Below are 22,605 nucleotides of genomic sequence, written 5' to 3'. Positions count from 1 at the left end.
CCCCCCATCCCAGGTACATACACAGCAGGTACAGTGTCTCTATATACAGGTGACCTATACCCCCCCCCCCATCCCAGGTGCATACACAGCAGGTACAGTGTCTCTATATACAGGTGACATATACCCCCCCCCCATCCCAGGTGCATACACAGCAGGTACACAGTGTCTCTATATACAGGTGATATATACCCCCCCCTTCCCCCCATCCCAGGTACATACACAGCAGGTACACAGTGTCTATATATACAGGTGACATATACCCCCCCCCCCTCCCAGGTACATACACAGCAGGTACACAGTGTCTCTATATACAGGTGACATATACCCCCTCCCCCATCCCAGGTACATACACAGCAGGTACACAGTGTCTCTATATACAGGTGACATATACCCCCCCTCCCCCATCCCAGGTGCATACACAGCAGGTACACAGTGTCTCTATATACAGGTGACATATACCCCCCCATCCCAGGTACATACACAGCAGGTACAGTGTCTCTATATACAGGTGACATATACCCCCTCCCCCATCCCAGGTGCATACACAGCAGGTACACAGTGTCTCTATATACAGGTGACATATACCCCCCCCCCCCATCCCAGGTACATACACAGCAGGTACACAGTGTCTCTATATACAGGTGACATACACCCCCCCCCCCATCCCAGGTACATACACAGCAGGTACACAGTGTCTATATATACAGGTGACATATACCCCCCCCCCCCCATCCCAGGTACATACACAGCAGGTACACAGTGTCTCTATATACAGGTGACATATACCCTCCCCCCCTCCCATCCCAGGTACATACACAGCAGGTATACAGTGTCTCTATATACAGGTGACATATACCCCCCCCCCCATCCCAGGTACATACACAGCAGGTACACAGTGTCTCTATATACAGGTGACATACACCCCCCCCCCCATCCCAGGTGCATACACAGCAGGTACACAGTGTCTCTATATACAGGTGACATACACCCCCCCCCCCCATCCCAGGTACATACACAGCAGGTACACAGTGTCTATATATACAGGTGACATATACCCCCCCCCCCCATCCCAGGTACATACACAGCAGGTACACAGTGTCTCTATATACAGGTGACATATACCCTCCCCCCCTCCCATCCCAGGTACATACACAGCAGGTACACAGTGTCTCTATATACAGGTGACATATACCCCCCCCCCCCCCCCCCCATCCCAGGTACATACACAGCAGGTACACAGTGTCTCTATATACAGGTGACATATACCCCCTCCCCCATCCCAGGTACATACACAGCAGGTATACAGTGTCTCTATATACAGGTGACATATACCCCCCCCCCATCCCAGGTACATACACAGCAGGTACACAGTGTCTCTATATACAGGTGACATATACCCCCCCCCCCCCATCCCAGGTACATACACAGCAGGTACACAGTGTCTCTATATACAGGTGACATATACCCCCTCCCCCATCCCAGGTACATACACAGCAGGTATACAGTGTCTCTATATACAGGTGACATATACCCCCCCCCCCATCCCAGGTACATACACAGCAGGTACACAGTGTCTATATATACAGGTGACATATACCCCCCACAAATCCCAGGTACATACACAGCAGGTACACAGTGTCTCTATATACAGGTGACATATAACCCCCCCCCCCCATCCCAGGTACATACACAGCAGGTACAGTGTCTATATATACAGGTGACATATATCCCCCCCCCATCCCAGGTACATACACAGCAGGTACACCGTGTCTATATATACAGGTGACATATACCCCCCCCCCCCCATCCCAGGTGCATACACAGCAGGTACACAGTGTCTATATATACAGGTGACATATACCCCCCCCCCCCATCCCAGGTACATACACAGCAGGTACACAGTGTCTCTATATACAGGTGACATATATCCCCCCATCCCATCCCAGGTACATACACAGCAGGTACACAGTGTCTCTATATACAGGTGACATACACCCCCCCCCCCATCCCAGGTACATACACAGCAGGTACACAGTGTCTCTATATACAGGTGACATATACCCCCCCTCCCCCATCCCAGGTGCATACACAGCAGGTACAGTGTCTCTATATACAGGTGACATATACCCCCCCTCCCCCATCCCAGGTGCATACACAGCAGGTACAGTGTCTCTATATACAGGTGACATATAACCCCCCCCCCCCATCCCAGGTACATACACAGCAGGTACACAGTGTCTCTATATACAGGTGACATACACCCCCCCCCCCATCCCAGGTACATACACAGCAGGTACACAGTGTCTCTATATACAGGTGACATATACCCCCCCTCCCCCATCCCAGGTGCATACACAGCAGGTACAGTGTCTCTATATACAGGTGACATATACCCCCTCCCCCATCCCGAGTACATACACAGCAGGTGCACAGTGTCTCTATATACAGGTGACATATACCCCCCCTCCCTCCATCCCAGGTACATACACAGCAGGTACACAGTGTCTCTATATACAGGTGACATATACCCCCCCTCCCCCATCCCAGGTACATACACAGCAGGTACACAGTGTCTATATATACAGGTGACATATACCCCCCCCCCCCATCCCAGGTACATACACAGCAGGTACACAGTGTCTCTATATACAGGTGACATATACCCCCCCCCCATCCCAGGTACATACACAGCAGGTACACAGTGTCTATATATACAGGTGACATATACCCCCCCTCCCTTCCCCCCATCCCAGGTACATACACAGCAGGTACACAGTGTCTCTATATACAGGTGACATATACCCCCCCCCTTCCCCCCCATCCCAGGTACATACACAGCAGGTACACAGTGTCTCTATATACAGGTGACATATACCCCCCCCCCCCATCCCAGGTACATACACAGCAGGTACACAGTGTCTATATATACAGGTGACATATACCCCACCCCCCATCCCAGGTACATACACAGCAGGTACACAGTGTCTCTATATACAGGTGACATATACCCCCCCTCCCCCATCCCAGGTACATACACAGCACGTACAGTGTCTCTATATACAGGTGACATATACCCCCCCCCATCCCAGGTGCATACACAGCAGGTACACAGTGTCTCTATATACAGGTGACATATACCCCCCCCCCCCCATCCCAGGTACATACACAGCAGGTACACAGTGTCTCTATATACAGGTGACATATTCCCCCCCCCCCCCCCCCCCATCCCAGATACATACACAGCAGGTACACAGTGTCTATATATACAGGTGACATATACCCCCTCCTCCATCCCAGGTACATACACAGCAGGTACAGTGTCTCTATATACAGGTGACATATACCCCCCCCCCCATCCCAGGTACATACACAGCAGGTACAGTGTCTCTATATACAGGGGACATATACCCCCCTCCCCCATCCCAGGTACATACACAGCAGGTACAGTGTCTATATATACAGGTGACATATACCCCCCTCCCCCATCCCAGGTACATACACAGCAGGTACACAGTGTCTCTATATACAGGTGACATAACACCCCCCCCCCCCTCATCCCAGGTACATACACAGCAGGTACACAGTGTCTCTATATACAGGTGACATATACCCCCCCCCCCATCCCAGGTACATACACAGCAGGTACAGTGTCTCTATATACAGGTGACATATACCCCCCCTCCCCCCATCCCAGGTACATACACAGCAGGTACACAGTGTCTCTATATACAGGTGACATATACCCCCCCCCCCATCCCAGGTGCATACACAGCAGGTACACAGTGTCTCTATATATAGGTGACATATACCCCCCCCCCCCCCATCCCAGGTACATACACAGCAGGTACAGTGTCTCTATATACAGGTGACATATACCCCCCCTCCCCCCATCCCAGGTACATACACAGCAGGTACACAGTGTCTCTATATACAGGTGACATATACCCCCCTCCCCCATCCCAGGTGCATACACAGCAGGTACACAGTGTCTCTATATATAGGTGACATATACCCCCCCCCCCCCATCCCAGGTACATACACAGCAGGTACAGTGTCTCTATATACAGGTGACATATACCCCCCCCCCCCCCATCCCAGGTACATACACAGCAGGTACACAGTGTCTCTATATACAGGTGACATATACCCCCCCCCATCCCAGGTACATACACAGCAGGTACAGTGTCTCTATATACAGGTGACATATACCCCCCCCCCCCCATCCCAGGTACATACACAGCAGGTACACAGTGTCTCTATATACAGGTGACATACACCCCCCCCCATCCCAGGTGCATACAAAGCAGGTACACAGTGTCTCTATATACAGGTGACATATACCCCCCCTCCCCCATCCCAGGTACATACACAGCAGGTACACAGTGTCTCTATATACAGGTGACATACACCCCCCCCCATCCCAGGTGCATACAAAGCAGGTACACAGTGTCTCTATATACAGGTGACATATACCCCCCCTCCCCCATCCCAGGTACATACACAGCAGGTACACAGTGTCTCTATATACAGGTGACATATACCCCCCCCCCCTTCCCCCCATCCCAGGTACATACACAGCAGGTACACAGTGTCTCTATATACAGGTGACATATACCCCCCCCCCCCTTCCCCCCATCCCAGGTGCATACACAGCAGGTACACAGTGTCTCTATATACAGGTGACATATACCCCCCCCCCCATCCCAGGTACATACACAGCAGGTACAGTGTCTCTATATACAGGTGACATATACCCCCCCTCCCCCCATCCCAGGTACATACACAGCAGGTACACAGTGTCTCTATATACAGGTGACATATACCCCCCCCCCATCCCAGGTGCATACACAGCAGGTACACAGTGTCTCTATATACAGGTGACATATACCCCCCCCCCCATCCCAGGTACATACACAGCAGGTACAGTGTCTCTATATACAGGTGACATATAACCCCCCCCCCCCATCCCAGGTACATACACAGCAGGTACACAGTGTCTCTATATACAGGTGACATATACCCCCCCCCCATCCCAGGTACATACACAGCAGGTACACAGTGTCTCTATATACAGGTGACATACACCCCCCCCCATCCCAGGTGCATACAAAGCAGGTACACAGTGTCTCTATATACAGGTGACATATACCCCCCCTCCCCCATCCCAGGTACATACACAGCAGGTACACAGTGTCTCTATATACAGGTGACATATACCCCCCCCATCCCAGGTACATACACAGCAGGTGCAGTGTCTCTATATACAGGTGACATATACCCCCCCCCATCCCAGGTACATACACAGCAGGTACAGTGTCTATATATACAGGTGACATATACCCCCCCGCCCCCATCCCAGGTACATACACAGCAGGTACAGTGTCTCTATATACAGGTGACATACCCCCCCCCCCCCCATCCCAGGTACATACACAGCAGGTACAGTGTCTATATATACAGGTGACATATACCCCCCCCCCCCCCCATCCCAGGTACATACATAGCAGGTACACAGTGTCTCTATATACAGGTGACATATACCCCCTCCCCCATCCCAGGTACATACACAGCAGGTACACAGTGTCTATATATACAGGTGACATATACCCCCTCCCCCATCCCAGGTGCATACACAGCAGGTACACAGTGTCTCTATATACAGGTGACATATACCCCCCCCCCCTCCCTCCCATCCCAGGTACATACACAGCAGGTACACAGTGTCTATATATACAGGTGACATATACCCCCCACAAATCCCAGGTACATACACAGCAGGTACACAGTGTCTCTATATACAGGTGACATATACCCCCCCCCCCTTCCCCCCATCCCAGGTACATACACAGCAGGTACACAGTGTCTCTATATACAGGTGACATATACCCCCTCCCCCATCCCAGGTACATACACAGCAGGTACAGTGTCTCTATATTCAGGAGATATATAGCACAGTAGAGCGTCTGTGTACACAGGGGAGGTGTATATAATATCTGTAAACACAGGGGAGGTGTATGTAGCGTCTGTATACACAGGGGAGGTGTATATAGCGTCTGTATACACAGGGGAGGTGTATATAGTGTCTGTATACACAGGGGAGGTATATATAGCGTCTGTATACACAGGGGAGGTGTATATAGTGTCTGTATACACAGGGGAGATATATATACTGTCTGTATACACAGGGGAGGTGTATATAGCGTCTGTTTACACAGGGGAGGTGTTTATAGCGTCTGTATACACAGGGGAGGTGTATATAGCGTCTGTATACACAGGGGAGGTGTATATACTGTCTGTATACACAGGGGAGGTATAGATAGTGTCTGTATACACAGGGGAGGTATAGATAGTGTCTGTATACACAGGGGAGGTGTATATAGCGTCTGTATACACAGGGGAGATATACTGTCTGTATACACAGGGGAGGTATAGATAGTGTCTGTATACACAGGTTAGGTATAGATAGTGTCTGTATACACAGGGGAGGTATATATAGTGTCTGTATACACAGGGGAGGTGTATATAGTGTCTGTATACACAGGGGAGGTGTATATAGTGTCTGTATACACAGGGGAGGTGTATATAGCGTCTGTATACACAGGGGAGGTATAGATAGCGTTTGTATACACAGGGGAGGTGTATATAGTGTCTGTATACACAGGGGAGATATATATACTGTCTGTATAAACGGGAGGTATATATAGCGTCTGTATACACAGGGGAGGTGTATATAGTGTCTGTAAACACAGGGGAGATATATATATATTCTGTCTGTATACACAGGGGAGATATATATACTGTCTGTATACACAGGGGAGGTGTATATAGTGTCTGTATACACAGGGGAGGTGTATATAGTGTCTGTATACACAGGGGAGATATATATATATTCTGTCTGTATACACAGGGGAGATATATATACTGTCTGTATACACAGGGGAGGTGTATATAGTGTCTGTATACACAGGGGAGGTGTATGTAGCGTCTGTATACACAGGGGAGGTGTATATAGTGTCTGTATACACAGGGGAGGTATATATAGCGTCTGTATACACAGGGGAGATGTATAGAGATGTACAGCCTCTCTCTCTCTGTATTAGCAGGATCTCCTATTGTACCACGGATAAGGTGCAGAATAAGGTATTTGCGTACGTAGCTCAGAACCAGAGTAATGGGGCGCTGGAGTGCCACGCTTTCTTGTCCCCTAAGAAGAAGTTGGTAAGTGTACGTGGATGTTGGCTGTTGCCGGGTATTGGGGTGCAGGGGCACAGAAGCTGTGGGGGCACAGGTCCTCCTTGCAGAAGGTAGCACAGGTCTGGTTGGCTGTTGCCTGGTATTGGGGCGCAGGGGCACGGGAGCTGTGGGGGCACAGGTCCTCCATGCAGAAGGTGGCACAGGTCTGGTTGGCTGTTGCCTGGTATTGGGGCGCAGGGGCACGGGAGCTGTGGGGGCACAGGTCCTCCATGCAGAAGGCAGCACAGGTCTGGTTGGCTGACAGGTATCGGGGTGCAGGGGCACAAGTTCTCCATGCAGAAGGTGGCACAGGTCTGGTTGGCTGACAGGTATCGGGGTGCAGGGGCACAAGTTCTCCATGCAGAAGGTGGCACAGGTCTGGTTGGCTGATGACAGGTATCGGGGTGCAGGGGCACAAGTTCTCCATGCAGAAGGTGGCACAGGTCTGGTTGGCTGACAGGTATCGGGGTGCAGGGGCACAAGTTCTCCATGCAGAAGGTGGCACAGGTCTGGTTGGCTGATGACAGGTATCGGGGTGCAGGGGCACAAGTTCTCCATGCAGAAGGTGGCACAGGTCTGGTTGGCTGACAGGTATCGGGGTGCAGGGGCACAAGTTCTCCATGCAGAAGGTGGCACAGGTCTGGTTGGCTGACAGGTATCGGGGTGCAGGGGCACAAGTTCTCCATGCAGAAGGTGGCACAGGTCTGGTTGGCTGACAGGTATCGGGGTGCAGGGGCACAAGTTCTCCATGCAGAAGGTGGCACAGGTCTGGTTGGCTGATGACAGGTATCGGGGTGCGGGAACTGTGGGGCGCAGCTCCTCCATGCAGAAGGTCTGGTTGGCTGATGAGATGGGGACACATATTGGCAGCTCTGTGTCGGTGGTGGCACTGGGACTGCACAGCGGCTCTTATTCTGAGGCTTGGGGCTGGCACAGACCAGGCTGTAACTGGGGAAAATGCTTCTATGTATATGGACTATACAGGCATTTGTCAGGCTTTGGTGCAGCGGTACAAGTGGTGAGGTGGCAGGATGGTTCCAGTGGTGATAGGATGGTGCCAGTAGTGGGGCACTGGTCGGATGGTGCCAGTGGTGAGGTGGCAGTATGGTTCCAGTGGTGATAGGATGGTGACAGTGGTGGGGCACTGGTTGGATGGTGCCAGTGGGGGGGCGGTGGTAGAATGGTTCCAGTGGTGATAGGATGGTGCCAGTAGTGGGGCACTGGTCGGATGGTGCCAGTGGTGAGGTGGCAGGATGGTTCCAGTAGTGGGGCACTGGTCGGATGGTGCCAGTGGTGAGGTGGCAGGATGGTTCCAGTGGTGATAGGATGGTGCCAGTGGTGGGGCACTGGTCGGATGGTGCCAGTGGTGGGGCGGTGCCAGGACAGACTGTGACGCTGTATGTGCTAGATAGCTACTATAGATCATTATAGGGGGGTGATTTCTGTGTGAGGGTGCGGCCATGCCCACCAGAGTACACTGAGTAGGGAGCGTCTCCTATTGGTGCCGTGGTGGGTATGAGAACTGGTATCACTGGCTTAGGCGCGGCCTCCCACTGCTGAGCACTTACTGCTGGCCTTGGAGTGCCCGTTTACTCAGAAAATACGGTATTGGGTCATGTGACAGAAACCTGTTAGTGCGGTCAGTGGCGTATTACCCAACATGCATTGCTCTCTGCAGGCCCAGACTGTGACCATGACCGTCGCTCAAGCATTCACAATGGCTCTGGAGCTGTGGCAATCAGCCAGGGAAGGTATGCTCTGGCGGCAGGTAATGCACCCCAGGCGGAGGCATTGTGCCCCCGCCCCCCCCCTCGTCCTCCCTATGATGCATGGGAAACCCCCCCCCCCCCCTTGTCCTCCCCCCACATGTTGTATGAAGCGCCTTCCTATGTAATCTAGTGATGAGCCGGCTACCAAAGTAATACAGTATCGGTGTCATTCTTTTGATTCTTGCAGCTTCATAGGTAACGATTTCCTCTCTCTACTAGGGAAGGAGGAATCGCCCCGGGGCTGTCACCAGGCTGCAGAGGACCGGCCAGGTAGTGTATATAATGTGTGTGTAGACGGGAGAACAATGGCGGCGAGTGCTATGCAGTGACGGATCGCGTGTTTGGTGGTTGCTATGACGACGTCTGATGCTGGAGTGGACAGTAGCTGTGACAGTGGCGTTATGCTGTAGTAGTAGTACGTTTATTTATAAGGCGCCGTAAAGTGTCCGCAGCGCCGTACATAGCAAACAAAAAACAAATTACAATGTAACGTACAGGGTGTGTTGATAAAATACAGTATAAATAGGGGTATAGCTGGTAGAACTAAAATCAGCATCAGTTCAGAAGTAGGTGTCAAAATTGTCGAGGAGACTGAAGATGAAGTAGAGGAAGGGAAGAACAGGACAGGAGCACAGGTGAGGTAATGAGGTAGGGTGAGTACGTGAGGCAGGAGGACCCTACTCATAAGAGTTACAGACTAAAAATAGGTGGGTGGACGAACGAAATACAATAGGATAAGTAGGAACGGAGGGGAACGGAGGCAGGATAGGAGGATCAAAAGAGGTTAGGAGGAGGCATAGGCTAGTCGAAAAAAGTGGGTTTTGAGGGAACGCTTGAAGGAGGTAAGGGAATCAGATAGCCTGATGGGTGGCGGGAGGTTGTTCCAGTGCAGGGGGGCAGCGCGAGAGAAGTCTTGGACACTGGAGTGGGAGGGGGTGATTAGGTGAGAGGTCAGTCGGCGGTCAGCGATGGAGTGAAGAGGACGGGAGGGAGTGTGGATAGAGATCAGTGAGGAGAGGTAAGGAGCGGTGGAAGAGGAGAGAGCCTTGTAGGTGGTGGTGAGGAGTTTAAAGAGAACTCGGAAAGGAATGGGGAGCCAGTGAAGAGATAGACAGAGGGGGGAGGCTGAGGTAGAGCGGCGGGAGAGGAAGATGAGCCTAGCAGCAGCGTTAAGAATGGATTGGAGAGGTGCGAGGCGGGTGAGAGGTAGCCCAGAGAGAAGGATGATGCAGTAGTCAAGGCGGGAGATGACAAGAGAGTGAATGAGAATTTTGGTCGCGTCAGTGGAGAGGAATGGTCTGATGCGTGAGATGTTGCGTAGGTGAAAGCGGCAAGACTGTGAGAGAGCACGAATGTGGGGGGTGAAAGAGAGGGAGGAGTCAATGATGACAACGAGGCAGCGCATTTGGTCGGTGGAGGTGATCGCGGTTTCACCAATGCTGATGGAGATAGTGGGAGAAGAGGGGATGTTCGGGGGATGGAAGATTAGAAGTTCAGTTTTAGCCATGTTTAGTTTCAGGAAGCGTTGGGTCATCCAGGCTGAGATGGCCGTGAGGCATTCGGAGACCTTGGACAGGAGTGATGGGGATAGGTCGGGGGAGGAGAACTAGATTAGGGTATCATCAGCATAAAGGTGGTAATGAAAACCATAGGAGCTGATGAGGGTGCCCAGAGAGGTGGTGTAGAGGGAGAAGACGAGAGGGCCAAGGAGTGACCCTTGGGGAACACCGACTGGCTGCGGGGTAGTAGGAGAGGAGGAGCTCGGAGTGGAGACGGAGAACGAGCGATCGGAGAGGTATGAGGTGAACCAGGAGAAGACCGTGCCAGTGATGCCAAAGGAGCGGAGGGTGTTGAGCAGGAGAGGGTGGTCAACAGTGTCAAAGGCAGCCGACAGATCAAGCTGGATGAGGATAGAAAAGAGGCCTTTGGATTTAGCCGATAGTAGATCGTTAGTGACTTTGGTCAGGGCAGTTTCAGTGGAATGTAAAGGGCGGAACCCGGATTGGAGGGGGGTCTGGAATGGATTTAGCAGTAAGGTGGCTTAGGAGACGATTATAGGTCAGACGTTCTAGGAGCTTGGAGGCAAAAGGGAGGAGGGAGATGGGCCTGTAGTTGGATGGAGAGTTGGGGTCCAGATTTGTTTTTTTGAGAATTGGGGAGACAAGAGCGTGTTTGAAGGAGGAAGGGAAGATCCCAGAGGATAGGGAAAGATTAAAGAGGTGAGCCAGGTGAGAGCAGACTGACGGACTGAGACGACGGATAATATTGGAGGGGATAGGATCGAGCGGGCAGGTGGAGGGAGAAGCGGATTGAAGGATAGAGTGGACTTCAGCAGCAGTGGTGGGGTAAAATTAGGACAGGGGTGGGAAGGAGGGGAGTGGAGATGCAGGAGGGGAGGAGGGAGAGGGTGAGGTCATGGCAGCAGTGATGGCAGTCCTGAGAGAGGAGATTTTGGTTGAAAAGTCGGTAGCAAAATCAGCGGCTACGATGGAGGACTGAAGAGCTGGAGGAGGGGGGGGAGAGCAAGGAGTTGAAGGTGGCGAAGAGCCTGCGGGGATTGGATGATTGGGAAAGGATGAGGGACTTAAAGTAGGATTCCTTGGCCAGAGCAAGGGCAGAGCTGAAGGAGGAAAGAATTAATTTGAAATGGAGATAATCCGCGAGGGAGCGTGATTTCTTCCAGAAGCGCTCAGCAGTGCGAGAGCACTTTTTAAGGAATCGGGTGATAGGCGAGTGCCACGGTTGGGGGTTAGAGCATCGAAGGGGGATAGAGGAGGGAGGGCAGGCAGAGTCCAATGCCGAAGATAGGGTGTCATTATAGAGGGAGGCGGCGAGGTTCGGGCAGGACATGAGGGCGATTGGGGCGAGAAGAGGACACAGCATGTTTGAGAAGGCAGCAAGATCAAGTGTGTTGACGTTATGCCGTGAGACAATGCGCTTGGGAGGGGGGGTGGGAGAGGGGGAAGCAGTGAGGGAGAAGGAGATGAGGTGATGATCAGAAAGAGGAAAAGCCGAGATAGTGTAGTCAGTAAGGGAAGAAGAGCGAGAGAAGACGAGATCGAGGGAGTGTCCTTGGATGTGGGTGGGAGTCACTGAGATAGGCCAAGAGAGGAGCAGAGAGAGAGGAGTTTGGAGGTGCCAGGATCAGCGGGGTTATCCAAGGGGATGTTAAAGTCACCAAGAATGACAGATGGCAGGTCAGAGGAGAGGAAGTGTGGAAGCCAGGCGGCGAAGTTGTCAAGAAATTGGGAGATAGGGCCAGGGGGGCGGTAGATTGCAGCGACACGGAGGTGGTAGGGGTAGTATAGACGGATAGAGTGAGACTCAAAGGAGGAGAAAAGGAGAGAGGGTTCAGGGTGAATGACACTGGGTGCATGAGGCTGAGAGGAGAAAACCCACACCGCCACCTTGGCGACCGTCAGGCCTGGGAGTGTGAGAGAAAGAGAGGCCACCGTGGGAGAGAGCAGCTGGAGAGACAGAATCAGAGGTGGAGAGCCAGGTCTCGGTGATAGCAAGGAGGTGGAGTGCTCTAGAGATGAATAGGTCATGGATGGCAAGGAGTTTGTTGCAGATGGATCTGGCATTCCATAGTGCACAGGAAAGAGGGGGGGTGGGTTGTGTATTTATGTGGATAAGGTTTTTTTGGGATTGCAGAAGCGAGGGGGAGTCGTTGGGAGGGTGGGGGTGCGGGGGCGAGTGGTCAGGATAGGTATGGGATGGGAGGGGTAGGAGCGGTTGGAGAAAGTGAAGTTGAGAGATTAACAGCCATGAGGACCAGAGGTGAGAGGGTAGGTTAGTGAAAGCAGACAGAGGGATTTGGGAGGACAGACAGCGTCTGTAGTAGATTTGCGAGGATGTGGTAGAAAACAGAGTGAGAGAGAAGGTAACAGGCAAGGAACTACTGTCAGAGAGGAGACAAGTGGGTAAAATCAGGTTGATTGAGTAATCCAATTAAGTATGAAACAACAACAAGTGAGAGGATGAAGGGAACAGAGAAGGTCAGAAGTGAGGCAAATGTGAGCAGGCTTGAAGAGGGAAACAGAGTGCAATAAATGTGTGGCAAAGATAAGAGAAAATAATAGTGAATGAGTAAAATGAAATACAATGTTGGAAAAAATATAGATAAAATGAATTAAATGTCAAAATTGAGCAACAGGTTGCAATAAGATAGAAAGAAGATGAATATATTACAATAAAATAGAATGAAGATTTAGACTGTGTTCAAACTCACCTTTTTCAGTATTCTAACTCACCTGCTTCAGTTTCCAACTCACAAGTCACTTAAGTAATCAAGCTTCACTTTAGTCTGCAAGCTTCCCACTCAATGAGCAAGCAAGGCGTGTGAGGTGTGCGGCCCCTGCGCGCCCTCCCCTGTGCCACTTCTATGGATCCAACAAATGCGTTGTCATGTGTCCGGGGCGGCGCTAGACTGGTATACAGAATGTTCGGTAACCCCACGGGGAACCTCTGGGATGAGCTGGCGCAATGGGCACATCGGTTAATACTCAGAGTAGCTCTCCTTACACACATAGAGACTCGCCGAGCTTCCGTCCCAGTGCACAGCAGCGACTGCAGCATAGTCCCCGATATTCTCATCATCAGGTTTTACAAGTGTTCAGTGCGTCCACTACCTGCGCAATCCGAGTACTCCCAGGCGCATGTCGGGATATCCCCACTGAGCCAATGTTTGTGGTCATGGAGGTTAGTGGGTGGCTGTGGGACATGGCCTGGCCTGATGTCGGGATATCCCCACTGAGCCGATGTTTGTGGTCATGGAGGTTAGTGGGTGGCTGTTGGACATGGCCTGGCCTGATGTCGGGATATCCCCACTGAGCCGATGTTTGTGGTCATGGAGGTTAGTGGGTGGCTGTGGGACATGGCCTGGCCTGATGTCGGGATATCCCCACTGAGCCGATGTTTGTGGTCATGGAGGTTAGTGGGTGGCTGTGGGACATGGCCTGGCCTGATGTCGGGATATCCCCACTGAGCCGATGTTTGGGGTCATGGAGGTTAGTGGGTGGCGGTGGGACGTGCACTGGCCTGATGTCGGGATATCCCCACTGAGCCGATGTTTGGGGTCATGGAGGTTAGTGGGTGGCGGTGGGACGTGCACTGGCCTGATGTCGGGATATCCCCACTGAGCCGATGTTTGGGTAATGGAGGTTAGTGGGTGGCGGTGGGACGTGCACTGGCCTGATGTCGGGATATCCCCACTGAGCCGATGTTTGGGTAATGGAGGTTAGTGGGTGGCGGTGGGACATGCACTGGCCTGATGTCGGGATATCCCCACTGAGCCGATGTTTGGGTAATGGAGGTTAGTGGGTGGCGGTGGGATGTGCACTGGCCTGATGTTGGGATATCCCCACTGAGCCGATGTTTGGGGTCATGGAGGTTAGTGGGTGGCAGTGGAACGTGCGCTGGCCTGATGTCGGGATATACCCACTGAGCAGATGTTTGTGGTCATGGAGGTTAGTGGGTGGCGGTGGGACCTGGCTTGGCCTGATGGTGGAATGAGGCAGTGCAAGCTCATGGCTGGCTCTACGTGGACTTCCCTGTGTTCTTATGATAGGGTGGATTAATGGCGGCATGCCCTCGGAAAGCTCGTTCTACTGTAACAACTACATTTATTTCCTTTTTCAGGGTCCATGGGTCCCACAGGGGACATCGGGGTTGTAGGCGGATCCAGGGGGTCCGAGGCACCAATCAGCGAAGCTATTAAGTTTCCCGGAATGCCCTGGGCCCTCTCCCCCACAACCCCGCCTCCAGGCTCATGCAGCCAGTTTTTGTTTGGTGCCTGCAGGAAGCGGACGCAACTTCTATCAGCAGTGATTACCTCACTGAGGTAATCACTGAGGTAATCACTGAGGTAATCCCATAAGAAGCTGCTTTATTTTCTATTTTACACTTTTGAATTTGTCGCTTAAGCGACAGAAGCCGCCTAGTGGCTGAGGCTGCTCACTGCCGTTAATCATCTGATGGTGGAGCGAGCAGCCGCGTCGCTCCTGCTGGCGTCAACATTTCTCCCACAACCGCGGACAGCGCCTAGCACCGCCGGACATCTCCCCCCAGGCAGCGTGGCTGGAACCAGGAGCAGGTAATGCTCCCTTAGGGAGCGCAAATCACTGCCTTGCTGTGGGAGACAGCCGCGGTAGCTGGCGTGGATACTGGCTCCGGTCAGGGACTCCACTAGACCACCGGGGACTGAGCACAGGCCTGGGTGGGGGACCCATTTTTACACTAAGGCTCCAATAGCTCTGGTGGTGGAAGACCAGCAAGGGGAGGCGACGCTTGGCCTGCAGTCCCTCCTCCAGCTTTGGAGCCAATCTCCCAGAGATCTGCCATCCACAAGCAGTGTTAACCCTGTGCCCGCCCCCTTTCTCTCAGACCAGCGCCATTTCTACAAGGCACAGAAGTCTTCCAGAGACCGGGCACAGTCTCCCCTGTGAAACCGTCTACACGCTAAGTAGTTGCTTTCACAGCCACCCTAATCCCCCTTACTCCATAGAGTTTAAGCGGTTTATACAGGGTGTGACAGCATTTATTAGTCAGTAAATGCTCGTGTGTGTGTGTGTGTGTGTGTGTGTGTGTGTGGCTATTGTGCTAGTTCTCTTACTCTCACTCTGTCAGTACTTTTACACTGTCCACTGTTTTTCACATATCTTCTGATGAAGATTACCGAGGTTTAACCTCGGGGGTCACATTCAATCAGTGATATCACTCTAGGTTTTCCTTGGTTGAATTCACCTATTGTGCACTGTAAACACCCCCCCCCCCCTTGTTGGGTGTGTTGCAATATGTCCAAACGGGGGCGCAGTCAGACAGTCACCCCAGCTCCTGTCTTGCAAGAGCTGTGCTGCAGGCCTGTCTGAGCAGGATGTTATCCAGGATGGGCTTTGTACCTTCCGCCCAGTCCTCTGCCACGGTTGTTTCTCCACAACCCCCCTGGGCAGCTTTTCAACAGTTGTTGGGCACCCTAGTGGATCGCCTTCCTCCCTCTATCGCACCTCCTGTAGTCCAGTCCCCTCCACCTTGGGTGGATGCCCTGTCGACCACGGTGCAGACCTTGCAGCAGACTACGGTGGCTATGCAGAAGCTGCTGCCCAGTGCTGCACAACCAACTAGACCTCTGTTAACTCCATTGCTCTCTGTAGCACAGGATGACACAGATGATGACATCAATCTTGATGATGACCAAGATGATGATCCTATGCCTACAGACACTCCTGCTTCACAAGAGACACAGGATGTGGCAGCTCTCATTCACGCTATCCGTGAGGTACTATTGTCAGACTCTGAGGAGCCTGAACCTACTGCAAAAACCAGAGATGTTTTTAAGAAGCAGAAGGTGATCAAGGCCCAATTCCCTCACTCGGATCGCTTAACAAAGATCAGAGCGGATCAATGGGAGGCTTTGGGAAAAAAGTCCAATATCCCCAGGAAGCTATTGGCCAGGTATCCACTACATCCTGAGGATTGTAAACCATGGGAGATTCCTCCATCCGTTGATTCCCATGTGACCAGCTTAGTTAAGCCTTCGGTCCTCCCGGTCACTTCAGGATCCGTTTTGAAAGATCATACGGACAGACGCCTGGAACATTCTCTTAGAGCCATATTTTCATTCACTGGCCATTTTCCCATGGGTACAGGTCGTGGAAGACTAGCTTTCCCCCAGGATGCCTCTGAGGATGCCAAGTTATGTGTTCATCACATTAAACAAGCGGTTGTTGGTCTGCTACCACGCAGACTATTGCCAGCCGATAGCTGCGGTCAGTTATCAAGTAGGCTTCCTTGTTAACCTCCCTCCCGGTTCTTGCGGGGGTCCGGGCTCATTCCACTACATCTGTGGGTGTGTTTCGGGCTTTTACAGGTGGTGCAACTGCAGAGCAACTTGGCAAGGCGGCAACTTGGTTGTCTGCCAACGATTTCTTACGCTTCTTTGCGTTTGTTACGTTTGCCTCCCAGAACTCTGCATTCCGCCAGAGTATACTGGCTACGGCACAGGCACGTCCCCACCCATAGGTGGCTACTTTAGGATGTCCCACTGTTATCCCTGGTGCCCCTGACGTCTGCCGCAGAAGAAACCGAGATTTATGTCTTACCTGTTAAATCTCTTTCTTCAAAGACGTCAGGGGCCACAGGGATCCCTCCCTGCCGCGCCTGCTTCATTGGTATTAAAGTTCATAGTTCCTCCGTTGAGTGAACTTAGTTAAAGTTTCCTCTTTTGAGGGTACTAACACATGTTACAGTTATGGTTTATCTGTTGAGCAATCACACACACATATATTTGTTGAATGTGTTTCTGTATGGGTTTCTCTTCCTTCTATCTTGTCTCCTGCCTGGCTTTGGAAAAAAACTGAAAGTAGCTAGCCTAGGAGGCGGGGTAGAGGTGGGGAAGAGCCAGGGCTGTCTCTAGGCAGTCAGAAGTTTTATCCTTTCTGGCGCTGGAATTGGATCGTGACCTCACTCTCTACCCACTGTTATCCCTGTGGCCCCTGATTTTAGCCACAGCTCCCAGGATTTTCACAAAAATCATGGCGGTTATGGCAGAACATCTTCACCAACTGGGAATCTGAGTATTCCCATACCTGGACGACCTCTTATTGGTGGCCAAGTCCCCAGAGGTTCTGTTATCACACCTTCAGATAACAATCACCACTCTTCAAATACACGGGTGGCTCCTCAATTGGGAAAAGTCTTCGCTGATCCCTTCTCAGCAAATGCTGCATCTGGGAACTCTTTTAGATACTCGGTCATTGAGGATGTCGCTTCCCAGAGACAAGTGCAATGCCCTACAACTCCGAATCCGGTTGTTTGTTCAGAGCCCAAGAGTCTCAGTCCACTGGGCAATGAGGATTTTGGGTCTGATGGTATAGACATTCGATATGGTGGAGTGGGCACAATTCCATTCTCGTCCTCTCCAGTGCCTCATCCTGTCCAAGTGGGACGGTCTACCTCACCACATCAGGTCCACGTTCGTCACGCTGACTCAGGAGGTGAAAACCTCTCTTCAATGGTGGCTGCAAACAGACCATCTGACTCAGGGCCGCCCTTTCTGGTTCAACGAATGGTTGATCCTCACGACCGACGCCAGTCTTCGTGGCTGCAGGGCGGTAGTAGGATCCCAATCCTTGCAAGGCATGTAGGCCACTCCGGAAACCCGCCTTTCCATCAACATACATACGCCCTGATCCGTTCGCAGGACCTGCTCCAAGGAAAACTGTGCAGATCCGGCATACGCCACGGCTGTGGCGTACATAAATCGCCAGGGAGGTACTTGCAGCGTTGCTGCTCTCCCAGAGGTGTCCTAGATCCTAGCTTGGGTGGAACAGTACCTTCGGGCTCTGTCGGCTGTCTTCATCCCAGGTGTCCTAAATTGGGAGGCAGACTTCCTAAGCCGCCAAGATATCCATCCGGGGTAGTGGTCACTCCACCCAGAGGTGTTTGCCATCCTGACATACCATTGGGGCTTGCCGGATGTGGACCTAATGGCGTCCAGACACAACAACAAAGTGTCCAACTTCGGGTCGAGGTCCAGGGATCCTCAAGCTTGCTTCACGGATGCCCTATTGGTTCCATGGACTTTTCGTCTTCCATATGCCTTTCCACCAATAAACATGATTCCCAGAGTAATCAGGAAGTTCAAACTGGATGCGGGAACCTCATCCTGGTAGCTCCGGCCTGGCCACACAGGCACTGGTATGTAGACCTTCAGCAAATGTCACACCAGCCTCCCTTTCACTTACCCCTTCGGGTGGACTTGCTGAGTTGGGGACCGTGCCTACACCCGAACCCTCAGTGTCTGTCTTTGACGGCGTGGCACTTGAAACTGCCTTACTGAAACGTAAAGGTTTTCCCTCTAAAGTAGCCAGGACCATGATTCAGGCACGCAAGCCAGCATCTTCCAGGATTTATTACCGGATATAGCACACCTACTTTACATGGTGTACAGCGAGGAGGTATGATCCGAAGGTTTTCAAGGTAGCCAGAATTCTGGCATTCCTACAGAAGGGCCTGGACATGGGCCTAAGACTGGCGTCTTTAAAAGTCCAGGTCTCGGCTTTATCTGTTTGGTTCCAGAAGAAAATAACCTTCCTACCGGATGTCCGTACATTCCTGCAAGGAGTGCTGCATGTCCAGCCTCCGTATGTCCCTCCTACAACACCTTGGGCCCTGTCACTTGTGCTACAGGCTTTAACCAAGCCCCTATTTGCGACTGATTTCAAATGGCTGACAGCCAAGACGGTATTCCTCTTGGCCATCGCTTCCGCCCGAAGAGTTTCAGATCTGTCAGCTCTTTCTTGTAAATCACCTTTCCTCATTTTTCACTCAGATAGGGCGGTGTTGAGGACAAAACCATCTTACCTCCCGAAGGTTGTCTCCAGGTTTCTCGTTAATCAGGAGATTGTGGTTCCTGCGTTCACGGCAGAGGGTCTTTCGCCAGATGAACGCTTACTGGATGTGGTCAGGACCCTGACCATCTATATTGACTGTACTAAGACGGTTAGAAAATCTGACTCCCTTTTTGTGCTATATGGATTCCGCAAAAAGGGTTGGCCAGCTGGATTCGCATGGCTATCCAAAGGACTTATCATCAGGCTAATCTACCTATTCCTGTTTTCATTAAAGCACACTCTACCAGAGCGGTTGGCCCATCATGGGCAGCACGCCGAGATGCATCTGTCGAACAGCTGTGCAAGGCTGCAACGTGGTCATCTGTCCATACCTTTATAACATTCTATGCTTTTGACACGTTCGCCTCCCAGGATGCCTCCTTCGGTCGGCTACTTCTGACACCTCAGGCAAATTCCCTCCCTTGAATACGGCTTTCAGACATTCCCGATGCCCCCTGTCGGACCCATGGACCCTGAAAAGGAAAAGGAAAGTTATGGTAGACCTACCTTTGTTAACTTCCTTTCCTTGAAGTCCATGTGTACTGTGCCGTACTGTGTATGTATGAGGACTTGGCCATGCGCCGTACTGTGTATGTATGAGGACTTGGCCATGTGCCGTACTGTGTATGTATGAGGACTTGGCCATGTGCCGTACTGTGTATGTATGAGGACTTGGCCATGTTCCGTACTGTGTATGTATGAGGACTTGGCCATGTGCCGTACTGTGTATGTATGAGGACTTGGCCATGTGCCGTACTGTGTATGTATGAGGACTTGGCCATGTGCCGTACTGTGTATGTATGAGGACTTGGCCATGTGCCGTACTGTGTATGTATGAGGACTTGGCCATGTGCCGTACTGTATATATATGAGGACTTGGCCATGTGCCGAACTGTGTATGTATGAGGACTTGGCCATGTGCCGTACTGTGTATGTATGAGGACTTGGCCATGTGCCGTACTGTGTATGTATGAGGACTTGGCCATGTGCCGTACTGTGTATGTATGAGGACTTGGCCATGCGCCGTACTGTGTATGTATGAGGACTTGGCCATGTGCCGTACTGTGTAGGTATGAGGACTTGGCCATGTGCCGTACTGTGTATGTATGAGGACTTGGCCATGTGCCGTACTGTGTAGGTATGAGGACTTGGCCATGTGCCGTACTGTGTAGGTATGAGGACTTGGCCATGTGCCGTACTGTGTATGTATGAGGACTTGGCCATGTGCCGTACTGTGTATGTATGAGGACTTGGCCATGTGCCGTACTGTGTATGTGTGAGGACTTGGCCATGTGCCGTACTATGTATGTATGAGGACTTGGCCATGTGCCGTACTGTGTATGTATGAGGACTTGGCCATGTGCCGTACTGTGTATGTGTGAGGACTTGGCCATGTGCCGTACTGTGTAGGTATGAGGACTTGGCCATGTGCCGTACTGTGTAGGTATGAGGACTTGGCCATGTGCCGTACTGTGTATGTATGAGGACTTGGCCATGTGCCGTACTGTGTATGTGTGAGGACTTGGCCATGTGCCGTACTATGTATGTATGAGGACTTGGCCATGCGCCGTACTGTGTATGTATGAGGACTTGGCCATGTGCCGTACTATGTATGTATGAGGACTTGGCCATGTGTTCTCTCTGTCCTCTTCTTTTCTCCGCTTCCTGCTTATGGCTTGGTACCAAAACTGAACTGCATGAGCCTGGAGGCGGGGTTCCAGGGGAGAGGGCCCTATTCATCCTGGGAAATCTTAAAGAAGCTTCGCTGATTGGTGCCTCGGACCCCTGGATCCACCTACAACCCCGATGTCCCCTGTGGTTCCCATGGACTTCAAGGAAAGGAAGTTAACCAAGGTAGGTCTACCATAACTTTCCTTTTTGCAAACTCCAGGGCGCCGAACATTCGGCTGATGACTCTCTATTCTGAGGGTAAACAGCTGAACGATGCCAGGGGAATGATGCAACTACAGCGCCTCTTTCAAGTGGTCATTGACTCATGAGAACTGGCATTAGTCTCTCATGAAATGGGCGCTGTGTAATGGACCCACAGGCATAGTGCTTGACAATTACATTGCTGAATGTGGACGATTACCGGTCACTTGGGAGACGTTTTCCTGCATTAGGTAATCCCGGGCGTGTCGTTCCCTTATTGTTGGTGACGCCTTTAACCCTTCACATTCCGGGAACACGCTGTTCATTACCCATTATGTTATCTATTATAATGGGCCTCATTCCGATGTGGCAATTCCAGCGCAGCAGTGATCCTGGCTATAGAGGGAACTGCATGAAAACGCACCTGTGTGCTGCAATGCAGATGAGCGGAATGTGGACTCCCTAAGTACTTTTGTGGGGTGCATTGTAGCCACAGGAGGTGCGACGCCAGCACTGCGTATTATGCGTACAAGATTGCCGTCACCCGCCTGAGAATATGGTCCAGAGACACACCAGCATTTTTACAGACTATGACTTCCTCGCTAATGTCCTCTCCCCGTCAGTCACTCTCCTCGCCAATGTCCTCTCCCCGTCAGTCACTCTCCTCGTCAGTCACTCTCCTCGTCAATGTCCTCTCCTCGTCAGTCACTCTCCTCGCCAATGTCCTCTCCCCGTCAGTCACTCTCCTCGCCAATGTCCTCTCCCCGTCAGTCACTCTCCTCGCCAATGTCCTCTCCTTGTCAGTCACTCTCCTCGCCAATGTCCTCTCCCCGTCAGTCACTCTCCTCGCCAATGTCCTCTCCCTGTCAGTCACTCTCCTCGCCAATGTCCTCTCCCCGTCAGTCACTCTCCTCGCCAATGTCCTCTCCCCGTCAGTCACTCTCCTCGCCAATGTCCTCTCCTCGTCAGTCACTCTCCTCGCCAATGTCCTCTCCCCGTCAGTCACTCTCCTCGCCAATGTCCTCTCCCCGTCAGTCACTCTCCTCGCCAATGTCCTCTCCCCGTCAGTCACTCTCCACCTATTTCCGCACTGCCGGCAGCGTCTCTAAGGTATAAAATATGCGCAGTCTGCCAAGAATTGCGCTTTTGCGACCAGTCCGGCCCAGCAAGCAGATGACCCTATAATGTGCTGTTCTCTATCTGTCCTTCACTCCCCTTATTTCTCCATCTCAGAACACTCGGCCCAGATTCAAGATGCATTCACTTCGGGTTGTCACCAGCCGGTGCCTGCAGGAACTCTGAAGACATTTTCACATCGGGTAATAACTAGACGTGTGTGT

The 22,605-nt window shown here is 51.9% G+C and overlaps 1 protein-coding gene across 3 annotated transcripts in view; it reads left to right on the top strand.

The window, feature by feature from the left end:
* Positions 1-22,605, top strand: part of LOC146064938 (low density lipoprotein receptor adapter protein 1-B-like) — a 110,016-nt gene that overhangs the window by 36,224 nt on the left and 51,187 nt on the right. For 2 of the 3 annotated variants that reach the window (XM_083178980.1, XM_083178979.1), the window contains exons 4-7: positions 7,104-7,218; positions 8,912-8,984; positions 9,222-9,272; positions 22,499-22,584. In XM_083178980.1, coding sequence (XP_083035106.1) covers positions 7,104-7,218; positions 8,912-8,984; positions 9,222-9,272; positions 22,499-22,584 — 325 coding nt within the window. The remainder of the gene's footprint in view (positions 1-7,103; positions 7,219-8,911; positions 8,985-9,221; positions 9,273-22,498; positions 22,585-22,605) is intronic. The other variant, XM_083178981.1, reaches the window with a different exon arrangement.

This window comes from Crinia signifera, chromosome 3, assembly GCF_055691185.1.
Source record: "Crinia signifera chromosome 3, ASM5569118v1, whole genome shotgun sequence".
Taxonomy (NCBI): domain Eukaryota; kingdom Metazoa; phylum Chordata; class Amphibia; order Anura; family Myobatrachidae; genus Crinia; species Crinia signifera.
This window is presented reverse-complemented; position numbering and strand designations above follow the sequence as displayed.